This window comes from Aspergillus nidulans, chromosome I (genome assembly GCF_000011425.1).
Source record: "Aspergillus nidulans FGSC A4 chromosome I".
Taxonomy (NCBI): Eukaryota; Fungi; Ascomycota; class Eurotiomycetes; order Eurotiales; family Aspergillaceae; genus Aspergillus; species Aspergillus nidulans.
In genome coordinates this window covers 848,862-862,959 of record NC_066257.1, presented here as the reverse complement: position 1 = coordinate 862,959, position 14,098 = coordinate 848,862, and the positions used below count along the sequence as shown (strand labels likewise).

At 51.0% G+C, this 14,098-nt stretch overlaps 5 protein-coding genes across 5 annotated transcripts, besides 1 other annotated feature; 3 read left to right on the top strand and 2 right to left on the bottom strand.

Moving 5' to 3' along the window:
- Positions 1–14,098: part of a sequence feature (contig 1.106 681..67855(-1)) that runs on past both edges of the window.
- ANIA_10791 (1-phosphatidylinositol 4-kinase LSB6) lies at positions 3,001–5,380 on the top strand (the record flags this gene model as incomplete). Its single annotated transcript, XM_658734.2, has 2 exons — positions 3,001–4,500; positions 4,553–5,380. The coding sequence occupies 2 exons, from the start codon at positions 3,001–3,003 to the stop codon at positions 5,378–5,380; spliced, it is 2,328 nt and encodes a 775-aa protein (XP_663826.2).
- ANIA_10794 (uncharacterized protein) lies at positions 6,228–10,023 on the top strand (the record flags this gene model as incomplete). The annotated part of the gene is made up of 2 exons (XM_050611601.1): positions 6,228–6,948; positions 7,006–10,023. The coding sequence occupies 2 exons, from the start codon at positions 6,228–6,230 to the stop codon at positions 9,795–9,797; spliced, it is 3,513 nt and encodes a 1,170-aa protein (XP_050466964.1). The 3' UTR covers positions 9,798–10,023.
- ANIA_06223 (protein srb7) lies at positions 10,084–10,761 on the bottom strand (the record flags this gene model as incomplete). Its single annotated transcript, XM_658735.1, has 2 exons — positions 10,084–10,653; positions 10,720–10,761. 2 exons carry the CDS (start codon positions 10,759–10,761, stop codon positions 10,084–10,086), a joined length of 612 nt encoding a protein of 203 aa, XP_663827.1.
- On the bottom strand, positions 12,046–12,742 carry ANIA_06224 (protein spc24; the record flags this gene model as incomplete). The annotated part of the gene is made up of 3 exons (XM_658736.1): positions 12,046–12,223; positions 12,271–12,668; positions 12,716–12,742. 3 exons carry the CDS (start codon positions 12,740–12,742, stop codon positions 12,046–12,048), a joined length of 603 nt encoding a protein of 200 aa, XP_663828.1.
- On the top strand, positions 12,983–13,621 carry ANIA_06225 (protein fis1; the record flags this gene model as incomplete). The annotated part of the gene is made up of 4 exons (XM_658737.1): positions 12,983–13,004; positions 13,057–13,075; positions 13,132–13,225; positions 13,295–13,621. The coding sequence occupies 4 exons, from the start codon at positions 12,983–12,985 to the stop codon at positions 13,619–13,621; spliced, it is 462 nt and encodes a 153-aa protein (XP_663829.1).

Genomic DNA, 14,098 nt, shown 5'->3' with positions numbered 1-14,098 from the left:
CGGGTCGAGGGGCGACGCCCGGAATAGAAGCGAAGCCACGATGGAGGTCGTGGCAGGTAAGCTGCTAGAAAGTTGGTCCCTGTTGACCGAATAAAGACACCTTCAGCTCAATTGAACCCTTTCTCCAAGTGTTGCATAGGACGCGGGCGAGGTGGAGGAAAGATTTCGGCTCTGTCGCGAGGGGGACCAGCCACGTAAAAAGGGAGGGTGAGGTGGAATGTCCTCTATAGTTCGTGCGCCGGTTGGAATTTGATGAAATCCAGAGAGCAATGCCTCGAAGAATGGATTGAAAAGATCAGTTGAATCAAGAACGCCGTGTTCTTGTTTGGTTGAAGTTCGGTAGGATAAGGAGCGAAAGATAAGGAAAACAAGCCAGAGAACCGAGCACAAGCTTGCGATGCAGTGCAGTTCTGCAAATACAAGCAGAGACGAATCTAGCAAGTTCCTAAGGCGAGAGAAGAAAAGGGCAGTTACTTGGATGATATTACAACGATATCGGCCAAAAAAAAATGGGAACAATAAAGGGTGTTGGGCCTGCCACTATCGACGATAATTGATCTCTTGGGAACCCTTCTCTCAGATTCACCTGCCCTCTTGCCTTGTATTTAGTGGAGCCTTACTGGCAGTTTTGTTTACCTGTAATTTGAAACAATCCAAGTACTATAGCCAATGGTAGGCGATCATGGCTCAAAAATACGTGCGGAAGGATACCTGATTACTGCCAAGCAGATGAAAGTTCTACTACGCTGGCTGAATAGGTACAATATATGGGCTCACTGCGCTTTCACCTGACACACTTTAGTAGGTACTGAATGCGCAATGCATTATAAAGAAACGATCCACCATCAAATTCTCACCGGATCACAATTAGTGTACCTATCCTGGCAAGTAGTCAAACTCTCACTTCTACAATGCTGATGACCTGGTACGGTCCAATTGTGCGTGCTTTGCACCGGCCATGCATCCTCTGTGGTCGAAAGGGATTTTCCCGGCCTAGTCCCTTATGATGATGAGTTGGCTGATCAAAAAAGGCACAGCTCAATCTCGACTGCTTGATGCCGGCTCCTACTTGCCCCTCTGTAAAAGCACCTGGCTACTGGAAGCACAGGTTTGTCTTCTCACAGGGAGCGGATGTGGCTGCGGCGGGTCTCGAAGGGTATCTGTCAGCCTGATGCATATTACTGGGACCTCTCCTTTGGAGGGATGACTAGCAACCGAGGTCGCCGGTTCTGAGGAGCTGGTGTTTATTAATCAACCATTGACCTCAGCGAGGGAGCTGCACCATATCCTCTGAAGAGCTTCGGGTAGACGGCATATTGTTATGTCGAGATACGCGCCGTCGTGAGTCATTGAGGCGTCCTCGGTCAGCTCCGTTTCACAGATTAAGGTAACAGCAGGGCTTGGTTATTCGATGTTTCTGGCATCGTCCGTAATATGGGCGCTGGGTATAGTCCCTTTAGATTCTGTGTCAACAGGTAAGATGGGTTCGCCGATGCAAACTTAATACTTGAAGGTTTACTGCTGAGAGCGAATTGACTGCCTCAAGCCCAGAATTCCGTCATACACCGTGTCCTGCTCTGCACCGGCCTCGATGCATCGCCCGCAGAGAGGTTGCCAGCACTAGGTAGTCGAGCCGTGCCTAACGCCTTCTCCGCAGCCGTCGACTACTGCTCTAGCATCAGCGTTATGAAGGAAGCAAGACTAGATTCCGTCAACATATGCAAAAATCCGCTTCAGAGATTAATTGAGGCAAGTGAGTGCCAGCGTGAGAATCCTAACCCGGGCCGATGAGCAGCCGTAGCATTTACAAGAGTGATTGCCGAGCAATGGCAGCTGCCGTGTCCTTGTGTTTGCTGGAGATGCGGCCAAGGCATCATAGGATAGTCAAGCGGCCAGAAACTGCGCTTGATCAGTGATGAACCGTTCATAAAGCACTGCACGCCATCCCGAAGGTTAAGGAAAGGATGCTATCTTGTCATTGAGGGTTCTCATGTTTTGGCCGTATCGGATAACCAGGCGAAGATACCGAGTTGTGTTCCGTTCTCATGATGAGAGTGACGGCTGGGGCCTCGAGAAGACATATGTGGCCGACATCTCCTACCACAGAGTTCTTCAACCGCTGCACGTTGTTGAAACCTTCAAGATAGACCCGGTGAGAGCACATTCGTCGCCGTGCGGCCCGGCCAACGTGTCTCTTTTGTTGAAGCATTTGAGACCCATGGTGCGGCGGATTGATTCTCCTCTGGCGCCACATTTGAAAGGACTATTTGATGATTTGGTCCTTCGATGGAAACTCGGGCACTGATGACTATCCTGTAATTCATCCACCGGAGTATAGCCTCAATTGCTGCAAGAATTGGATACGGCAACAAGCAGGCTCATAGCAAATTGGACCCTTGGACCCTGTATTCAAGGGCTGACCGAAGATGGACATCTCGACTCTGGACGCGTATACAAGTGAAGATCGTTTCAGGGGTCAGGAATGAAATCGAGTCTTTATTTGTCGTTATTTTTGTGGGAGCCTGGGACGAAGCTCTGGTGGAGTTGACAAGAGAATTTGTGGCGGTGCGACGGGCCGTATGATACAGTACGGAACGGTATCAGCTGGGTAGTTCCACTTAAGAAGCCCTGGAGCCGAAAGTCTGGCAGTCTTCAGAGACGTGGCCGGCCTGCTGGGTTCTCGCCTCCTGCTTGCTTCAGCTTTTGTCCTTCGGCAGACCCCTCAACCACAAATAGATGACGGAGTTCACTTCAACTGCTGCTTTTCCTTTCTGTTGATAATCTTCTGCATATTAACATTTCCACCGCTCGTCGCCTTCGCTTCTCAATACGTCCGCCTAGTCCATCCCCTTTTTTATACCCCGGATTCCAACACTGTACCGGTAATGGTTATGCCTTGAAGAATTGCCGCTTGTTCCTCTTTTCTCCTAATTCCTGGCTTCGTCTTCTCGCCTTTCATTCACGCCCCTTTCAATATTATTTCTTTTATTCTATAAAATCATGCCGAAAAACAATCGACCCGCGACGTCTGGTTATGCTCGTTTGGCCCAAGAGGAAGAGGATAGACATAACGACCCCTACGAATACTCGGATGACGATGATCTGTACCATACTTCCAGCACAGTTAATCCCTACGGCACACATTATGAACCGATCTCAACCCGAGGCTCGATGCCCCCAGGCGTCGCAACGACGCCGCCCGAATACCGACGGAGATCGAGCGTACAACACCGCCGAGGACGGAGGAATTCGGCCGTGGACATCAAGGCTATCAATGCACGTCTTGAGCGCTGGGCAGAGGAATTTGCCTCTAAATTCAAGATTCATCGCGTGAAAGGAAAGACACTCGAGGAGGAGAAGCTGGAGATTTACCATTCGGTTTTTCAACCACCTAATGGCGTTCGACCGATCACAGCGGAAGAGCTGGACTCGGAGGAAGCTGAGATGGCTACGCGAAAGGCTCGGGAGGGGTTTGAGGAAGTTGTGGAGAGCGTGCGGTTGGCTATCGAGCTCGGCGTTCACCCCCGAATGATCTCCCAAGGCAGCTCAGGAAGTTATTTTGCGCGCAATAGCGAAGGAAAAGTCGTTGGAGTTTTCAAACCCAAGGATGAAGAACCGTATGCATCCCGCAACCCGAAATGGACCAAATGGATACACCGAAATCTATTCCCTTGCTTTTTCGGTCGCGCATGCTTGATTCCCAACTTGTCCTATGTCTCGGAAGCTGCCGCCTATGTACTCGACTCTCGTCTTCGCACCAACATGGTGCCTTACACTGATATAGTATGGCTGTCGTCAAAGTCGTTCTACTATGATTTCTGGGATCGAAGAAAAGCTTGGATGGGCAAAAAACCGCTCCCTCCCAAAGCGGGGAGTTTTCAGGTTTTCCTTAAAGGCTACAAAGACGCTAATCTTTTCTTGAGAGAGCATCCGTGGCCAGATCAGACGAACACCGGCTTCCGTGCTCAGGACGCTCCGAAACGCAAGAAGCGCCCCTGGAATGAGGCTTGTCGACCGTCCGGGATACAATCGGACGATGAAGACGAGGGAGAAGAGGACGAAGATTATCATGCTCGCACACCGTCTCCACAAGAGGAAAGCAGGGAGCGACGATTCTACTGGACGGAGAATCTCAAACAGTCCTTTAGGGAAGAATTGGAGAAACTGGTTATCCTGGATTATATTATGCGAAACACAGATCGTGGTTTGGATAACTGGATGATCAAAATCGACTGGAAAACAGAGGATGTCTCGATTGTGGCGGAGCCGCCAAAGCCGAACGAGCACCAGCAGGATGATGACGACCATTTGGTTCCTCCACGACCAGTTTCGGTCAACTCTGACAAGGCAACCTCTCCGTCATACCCATATCGGCGACATGAGACGATGCAAGCTGTGAGTCGTACGGGAACTCCTCTGAATTCTCAGGAGCCTCAAGCGACTATCCAGATTGGCGCCATTGACAACAGTCTGTCATGGCCCTGGAAACATCCTGATGCCGTGCGTCGCCTATTACCATCATAGGACTGTATTTATGCTAACAATTGTCTAGTGGCGAAGCTTTCCCTTTGGCTGGCTGTTTCTACCAGTTTCCCTAATTGGACAGCCATTTTCCCAAAAGACTCGAGACCACTTTTTACCGCTTTTGACCTCGACCGCTTGGTGGAGCGGTACGCAAATGGCTTTACGGCGGGTTTTCTCACAGGATGACGACTTCAAAGAGAGTATGTTTGCGAGGCAGATCGCGGTCATGAAAGGGCAGGCGTGGAACGTGGTCGAAACATTGAAACAACCGGATCATGGTCCGCTTGAGCTCACGCGAAGAACGCGCGTCTGTGTTTGGGACGACCTGGTAGATGTTCCGGTTGCCATTCCTCTTCGAGGGCCGTCAACGGAGGCCCAGCGACGTAAGATCAGAGGTTATGATGATCGCTACGACCCAGACAATGAAGAAATGGACATAGGCGCTGCTATGTCAGTAGCTGATCAGGACTTGATGGGATTTCAATCACCACCTAGTGAATTGCCCAACCCGAACCGATTTGAGCTTTCTCGAGGTCGGACTTCTCGTGATTCTGTACGGCCTCCGACTGCCAGCTCTACCGATTATGGATTCAGCCGCGACAGTGCCGATGGCCTCAGCCCAAGGAGGAACGGAGATCAGACCTGGCCGTCACTTCCTCCCCGGCCGGGTAACAAGCATCAGAAACACAGCTCCGTGTCCAGTGCACGTGGGGCCCACGTAATCTGGAGCAGCGATGATCTGGAGGGTGACCTCGGTTATGCGGCGGCAGAGGGAATGGAAGGGAACCAGCGCAAAGTTATCGTCGAGCGAATAGAGGCTGTTAAGAGTAAAAATCCTGTTTTTACTTGGTGCTAGCGCTGGGCTTTCCATATCACCGGTTTCTCCTGGCTGTCGGCCACCTTTATCTATATACTAGCTGCAAGACTTTTCCCTCTTGCATGAGCTTCTCTCTTCTTCGACCTGCTCTTCTCAATACCGCCGAGGTTACCAACGTCATGACATTATATTTTCGTCTCATTTTCATTTAGCGTCTTTGTTACGGCAAACAGGCATGAGGAGTCTGATCAGCCGCTAGGAGTGGCTTTGGCTGGGAAATACCGCTCTGATGTTGTATTGTATTTGTACATAGACATATAGCTAGTTTCTCTACTAATAATCATGATCCCCGGAGGAAACAGCGTCATATGATGAAATGACCTTTGAATACGAAGGTAAGACACGGTGTAAGTTGAAGTGAGGTCGCGAGTGTCCTGTAGCACAGTTCTCTCTATCTTATCTTAGTATCGGAATCTTCTCTTGGCACCGTCACTGTCGAGGCAGCACGACTATTTGCGACCTCGTCTTTGCTTCTCTCCCTCTCAGCGTCTTTCCCCTCTCTCTTTCTGTTCCTACACTATCTCTTCCTCTTTATTCCTCGTCTCTGGTTTTGCTGGCATAGAGTTTTCGCGCTTAGACCGTTTCTCTTCCTTTGCCACTCCGTCATTCTCCTCCACTTCGAGTCAAAGTCCTATCCCTCCCGATAAGGACGCATGGTCACCGCGGCCTATATCGGTTTTTAACACCCTTTTAATACATCGAATCGCCTATCTTTGCTTTTCGCTACCTTGTTCTGCCTCAAGTCCAATAATATCACATCCGACAGCCTACTGCCGTCTAACGTCTCCATCTGCAGTGGGGAGGAGCTATGGCATCCCACGCCCACATGCTCCTCAACCCCAGGGCCTACAAGAAGCAATTACAAAAGAATGGTAAGGACCCAGATATCCTTTCGTGCTTGTCAGGGTTGCAACAAGATCACTGCACTGGCCCCGATTCCCAAAATGCACCCCATACTCTCCACTCGTCGTACAGACGATCCCCCACCCCTCCCGAGGATCCTGAAGGCTCCGATTCAGAAGGCTTACTTGCCACCACAGTAGGCCAGCAGGGAACAAATAGCCAGCAGCGCGATATCGCCCCATCTATGACACCGCAAGGCACGGCCGTCGCAGACCGTCTACTTAGCCCGCAGCGTCCGTCCTCCCATCGTGCAAGCCGATCGCGGGCGCAGTATCCTTCATCGGCTGGGTCGACGAATACAAGCACATCCCCTCAATCCTCGACGCACGTCACCCCGGAAATCGATGTGCAGTTTACAAATACCTCTGGCGTGGACGATTGCGACGGGAAACGGAGCGCGCGTTTCGTTGAACTCAGCAACGATGCCGACTTGAGGCCTGGAAGCCTAATCGAAAATATGTATGGGGTAGAACGCCGAGCGGGTAATCCGTACAAGCGAGTGAAAACAGAGCAAGAGAAAATTGAGAAAGCGAAAAGAGGATTTACTGTGGGGAACAGCGAACTTGGAGAATATATGAGGAAGGATGACGGAGGGACTGGGATTTCCACTGCGATTACTCCAGATATTGTTGATCTGACCATTGGTAAGAAGCTGACTGCGTGATGGTCTTATTGGGCACATACTAATGGATGGACATCAGATGCATCGGGAAGCAACGATGATGACGACCTTCAAGTGACGGGCTCCAATAACCTCAGCGTACAGAGAGTATGTTATGGAAAGTTGGAAAATGCCACAATTCAGGCGTCTTTGATTCCTATGCCAGCGCCGCAAACAATCCTTGGGGACATAGCGCACTGGCCCTCGATGAAGCTTGGAGTTCATCGGCAAGCGGGCCAAACCAACAACCGCATTGAGGTCTCCGATCCGAACGGGAAAGTCTTCGGTGTCGTCGATTCCAGAACCGCCGCGGTGATAGTTCCCCTCCTGGATTCTCCAGCTCTTAAGGTTGAGATTGCGGCGCGTCTGGATGTGCGAAAGAAACTACCAAACGAAGTGCCGTGGACCCCTTGCTCGTCTATTTTCCGAGCTTCGATAAATCTTTACGGCCTCCGTCAAGATGCGGAAAAGGTGGGCAACTACCTTGGCCAGAATAATGTCTGGCTTGCCACCCCGTTCTCTGTTGAACAAGGAGTTCCTGTCTTTAATCCTCATGCCGAGAGAAGGCGCTTGCAACCGTCATATGCGCCGACAGGGTCACAACGAAACCGGTCGGGCGTGAACTATGAAGTAAGGTCCGCTGAAGAAGTGACCGATGCAGTTATGAAAATGTTCGATCAGCTCCAAAGTGCAGACAACCTCCCTGAAATGGACCCCCCGGCGGTTGTTACCACACCACTTCTTCGCCATCAGAAGCAAGCATTGTGGTTCATGACGGAGAAAGAGGCCCCTCGGAAATTCGGGCCCAAAGAGGAGGACAACAACTCCCTCTGGAGGGAAGAGTATAGCGCCAATGGAACTAAGAAGTACCGTGAAGTCATTAGCGGCATCGTTCTTGACCAGGAGCCACCGCAAAGTCTGGGCGGGCTGTTGGCCGATATGATGGGTCTGGGAAAGACTCTAAGCATTCTGTCTCTGGTGATCTCCTCGCTCGCGCAGGCCCAGGAATGGGCGCGCATGATTCCACAACCGGGACTGGTGAAGAGCCGGCCTGGGATTCGAAACACTAAGACCACTCTTCTTGTGGCACCCCTCAGCACCGTTAACAATTGGGTTTCGCAAGTCAAAGAACATCTGCGAGATGGCGCACTTACGTCGTATGTTTTCCATGGTTCATCTCGAACTACGAGCGTGGATGAATTGTCTAAATATGATTTGGTGATCACGACGTATAGTATCGTTCTAAGTGAGCTTTCTGGCCGCGGCTCGAGGCGAGCAGGGTCAAGCCCGCTGACCAAAATGAACATGTTTCGCATTGTTTTAGATGAGGCCCATACGATTCGGGAGCAAAGCGCGGCCCAAACGCAGGCAATTTTTCGGTTGAATGCGCAGCGTCGTTGGTCAGTAACTGGCACGCCAATTCAGAACCGGTTAGATGATTTGCTTTCGGTCACCAAATTCCTAGGAATCTATCCGTATGATGATAGGAGTCGATTCAATATGCATATTCTAAGCCGGTTCAAGACAGGCGATGCAACTGTTCTCGCAAGTCTGCGCGTCTTGGTAGACTCATTTACGCTCCGCCGAGTCAAGGATAAGATCGATCTGCCAGCGCGACACGACAAGATTGTGATGCTTGAATTCAGTGAGTCAGAGGCACAGCTGCACGAGTTCTTCCGCAAGGAATCAAACGTGATGATGCGGGTGATTGCAGGAGAAGATAAGAGCAAAATGAAGGGTCGCATGTACCACCACATTTTGAAGGCCATGATGATTCTCCGTCAGATTAGCGCACACGGCAAGGAGCTTCTGGATAGTGATGAACGAGCGCGGATTAAGGGCTTAAGCGTGCACGATGCCATCGACCTTGAAGAGGGACCTAGCGCTGACGCTGTCGCTACTGACAAGAAGGCGTACGAAATGTTCACCCTAATGCAAGAATCATCAGCCGATATGTGTGCCATCTGCAGCAAACGTTTGGAGGAGCCAAATCCAGACGCAAACGGTTCATCCGTTCCTGGAAAAGTTGACATTATCGCCTTCATACTGCCTTGTTTTGATGTTCTCTGTCCAGAATGCTTCTCCGGTAGGAAGCAGGTGTTCAACAACAGAGTCGGAGACCAGGATTCTTTCGACGTCAAATGTGATGTTTGCGAAGGCTGGATTTCAGCATCGTACTCGGCGATCACGGCCGCCGGTCTACAGGATTACTTGATGGAACAAGCGCGAGAAAAACAAACTCGAAAGCAAGCCAAAGTCTTAGGCGAGTACGAAGGTCCGCACACTAAAACCAAAGCACTATTATCGCATCTCCTCGCGACGGCAGAAGAGAGCGCAAAGCTGCCCGAGGGCGAAGCCCCAATTAAGAGCGTTGTCTTTTCTGCCTGGACCTCTCATCTCGACCTAATTGAAATTGCGCTCCGAGACCAGGGATTAACGGGATACACCCGGCTCGACGGAACAATGAGCTTACCAGCGCGCAACAAAGCGCTCGATAACTTCCGCGATGACAATAATACCACTATTCTCCTCGCGACTATCGGAGCTGGAGGGGTGGGCCTCAACCTCACCGCCGCGTCGCACGTTTACATCATGGAGCCGCAATATAACCCGGCGGCCGTGGCGCAGGCAATCGACCGCGTGCACCGGCTCGGACAGACGCGCGAGGTCACGACTGTGCAATTTATCATGAAGGACAGCATTGAGGAGAAGATCGCCGAGCTGGCGAAGAAGAAGCAGCAATTGGCTGATATGAGTCTGAATCGGGGAAAGCTGGATAAGGCCGAGGTTCAGGAACAGCGAATGAGGGAATACCGCAGTTTGTTCAAATGATTTGTTTTCTTATCCCAAAAGGGGTTATGTCGCGCGGTTTCGGTTGGTCACGTTTGGTCCGGTTGAGTTTGGCTTCGTAATAATGATACCCAAATCTTCTGTTTTGTTGCCTATTGTCATTTCGATTCCTATTTTGTTATTCCCCCATCTCATTGATTGTTAATGCATCAAGGATCATGTTTTTAGAACAAAGAGATGACGCAAGTCACGGACGGCATCATAGCTATAAAACTAATCATTTGAACCGAAAGTCTGCCGAAGTATGAAAGCCATAGAGTTGTATGACCTAGTATGAGCTCCCCCCATAGATACCCCCCTCTACGGCCCCCAAAACCTCTTCTACCCTCCTCCTCAGCACTCTCAACTCCCTAACCCTTTTCTCTCTTTCCTCCTCCACCGCCCTCAACTCCTCCTCCAACTTCCTTATCCGCCGTTCCTGCTCCGCCTCGGATGACCCAATTCCGGGCAATACAGAAATCAAATACTCAATTTGCTGCTCCTTGATGACCAAATCACGCGCCAATTCTCGCTGTCGCGCCGTGAATGTTCGCGGTGAGTCCGGACGAGGGGGGAGCCCTTCTTCTTGTCGTGCTGCTCCTGCTTCGCCGGCTCCAGATCCAGCACTTGCATTAGGTGCTGGCGGGCCGGGCGTCACTGCGCCTGTTGCGGCGCCGGATGGAGAACCTTGTGATGCGTTGAGTATTGCGGCTGCACCGGCGGGGATAGGCGGGTTTGTCGAGTTTTTCTGGATCTTGGCGAGGGCGGGTGCGGACGTAGGGTTGTCCGGCGGTATTGCTGGGGAATTGTCGTGGTAGGTTGTTAAGTAACCGATTGTGGCGTAGAATTGTGTTGCAAGCTGGGTTGATCAATACGTTGGACTGTTTGGGACTGGAATGAGAGAGGGGACTCGGAAAGTACAGACCTGGTCAAGGCATGTTTGTAGCTGGGTGAGGATGTCGGCCATATTGATCTCCCAACTCGAAATATCTTTGAATGGAAGGAGGAGGGTGGTAGGCGAGTATCATATGGATCGGGAGGTGGAGTTGAGCTTGGAAAGAGGAGCTAAAATTGACATTGCTTATCGATCTTCGATAGCGGAGTCAAGGGTCGGAGTTAAGGCAGACCGCCTACGTAGCTTCAGCTCCAGCTACTAGATCTCGTATCTAGAACCAAACAAAGCCTTTAAACATCTCTGTACAATGTTCGAATATGCACCCAAGTCGCCCGTTTCTCTCCACCCCCCTCTCTTTCCCATCTCCAACTAAAATCACAACTGAATCTTCCATAAGTGCTCTAACCCGTCGCCTCTTTGGACTCCCTTCACCCCCCGCTCCATCAACCTCTCTCCATAACGACCTTCCTTCCTTCCTTTCCTACGCCAAGCGCAATGGCCTCCCCGAGAAGAGTACAACATATCAAGGCACGCTCTACGAATATACCGTGCAAGCGCATCTTCGCAACTCCGCCTTCGACCTCCACCGCGTTGGCGGCAAATCCGACTTGGGAATTGACCTCGTTGGAACATGGCACGTAGGCCCAAACCAGATAATCGACCCCCCAGTGCGTGTGATAGTGCAATGTAAGGCGTTGAAGTCGAAGATTGGGCCGCATGTGGTTCGGGAGTTAGAAGGGGTCACCGCGAGGCATTTTGCGGTTGCGCTGGCAAGGGGATCTGGCGCTGGTGTTGGGATTTTGGTTGGTCCGAGGGAGACAAGTAAGGGAGTCAGGGAGGCACTGGGCAGGAGTGCGATGCCCCTCATTTGCATGATGGTTGAACGGGAAGGGAGGGTGAGGCAGGTTTTGTGGAACGGGAGGGTCGAGGATTTAGGGCTCGGTGGCTTGGGGGTAGAAATTCTGTATCCGAATCGCGAGGAGGGAGAGAGGGAGGTAGAGGCTAGGCTGACGTGGGAAGGGAAGGAGGTGCAGACTATGGATCAGGTCGAGGAAGGGATGCGCCGATTGGAGAGAGTGTGGATGGAAAAGTGGAAGGACAGTGGACTGGGTGACGTTTCGGTGGAGGAGGTATTGGACGCAGTCGAGAGAGTTGCGCCGGGGACGAGGCCGATATCGATTTCGAAGGAGGAGAGAGAAGAAGTGGTCCAGAGCTTGCTGTCGGCTCGCTCCGCCCGTGTATAATAATTGTACGATAACTCTGTACTGTATTACGAACTTATGAGATCTGATAATAGATAAACAAAAGCAAAGATCCAGCTGGGTATCATCCTACACCATAACGCCAAACAAGTACTCAACCCTGCATAGTTGACCAGAAGTAGTTGGCGTAGAAAAAGCGCGAGAACTTCGGATCCAGGTTGACAACGTGCACATCTCCCTTGCGGCTGTTACGGATAACAGCCTTGGTGAAGTTGCCCGCTTCATCAGGCTCGATATCGATGCCCAAAGCCCGGTAAATCTTCAAACGTAGCCTGTTTCGTTAGAAATATAACCAAGCCCAATGACAAGCAAGACATACAAGATAGCATCATCAGCCTCCCTCTCCCTCCGCGTTGCCTCATCGCCCTCGAGGCCCTGCGCCTCTAGATCTGCCAGCCTCTCCTTCAACATCTCCAGCTCACCTTCAAGACGCTCACTCTCGATCTCCAGTTCCGACGCGGCCTTGGCGATGCGAAATTTCTTCGTGTCGAGCTCGACCATGGCGGCGGCATGTTTGCTTGCGTCGTGAGCGGCGACGGCCTCCTCATGTTGTGTGCTTAGGGACTGGAGATGGCGTGAGAGCTTGCGGAGGGAGGATTCAGCTTCGCGCATGCGCAGCTCGCGCGATTGCTGGAGGGTCGCGAGCGAATCATTGATGCGGGAGACGGCTTGTTTGTCCGGGGCGATGTTGAAGTTGCCGATTGTGTGGTGAATGAGCTGACGTTGCTCAGTATAAGCCGCACATAAAAGAGCAGTACGCTTACCGTAGACGGATTCTCGTCGAGCAACATGGTGACTATGATAGGGTCGAAATGAGGCCGCTGTGTTTAAAAAGATGCGATAGTGAGGGGCTGTCTTAATACAGATCCGTGGTAAATACGGGAACGGTTGGGAGGGCAACGCCACATCTCCACGTGCACCGCCTCGTCACCTGGAGCAGTGAAGCTGCCTGGCCTGGCCGATTCTTGACATCACAACTCTTTTGCATATCTTACCAAAAGACTCAGACAGTGGTACTGTATTCCAGCAATATGACTTCTTCAAATCTCCCTTGTACGTGGTCCAAACTGGCAAGGGCGAGCTATTTGGTACTGACCAAATCCAGATGCCGCAGATGCTGAAAGGTCTATTCTCCACATTATTAGTTATTGCGCGGCAGCAGCTAACAAAGCCTATACAGCCCGTTGAAGCCAGCAGAGCTTCAAGTCCTTCGCGCCCAGTATGAAAAAGAAGGCGACTACGTTGGTGTTCAGACTAAGTTCAACTATGCCTGGGTAAGCACCTTCATTCCCCACACAAGAAACGCTGATGTCTGGACTCTACTGACATAACATGCTGTACAGGGCCTGATCAAATCGAATTTCCGAGCTGACCAGCAAGAGGGCGTTCGTCTCCTGTCTGAGATTTTCCGCGCCCATCCCGAGCGACGCCGCGAATGTCTCTTCTACCTGGCGCTGGGTAACTACAAACTAGGCAACTATGGGGAGGCCCGCCGCTACAACGATCTTCTTATCGACAAGGAGCCGGGAAATCTACAGGCGGCAAGTCTGCGGACTCTGATTGATGATAGAGTATCGCGTGAAGGGATGGTTGGCATTGCTATCGTTGGTGGGCTGGCTCTCGCGGCGGGAGTAGTCGGAGGTTTGCTCTTCCGTGGACAGCGGCGATAAAAATGCAGGGTAATAGGGTGCTGAGGGGGTGCAACATTCAGGTGGTGAAGCTGTATATACATGACGACGTTTGACGATGGATGATATCCGTCTCTGCTATTACGCTTCTTGTGTTTGTTTGTTTTCGTGTCTGGTCTATTAGCATGATACATAATTTAGGCTCTGGGCGTTCTTAATAGGACAGAGATGGTTGGAGGTGAAATATAATATTTATTCTCTAGTGGCTCGCTCATAATTATTAATACTATTGGGAATATGTTATAAGAATGCCTGAAGAGTTGGGCCACATAGAGCAGACAAGGCTCTTCTTTTTATCGCTGCGCCACATCCGAGGCTAACGTCATTCAATATTAATACTCCGTTAACACCACCAATTCTCTCTTTCTGATCCCGTCTGATCGACTGTTCTGGTGCTGTCTTAGTTTAGCCTTGTTCAAAGGTTATATACTATTTCTTGTTTTCTGTACTTTGTTCAAG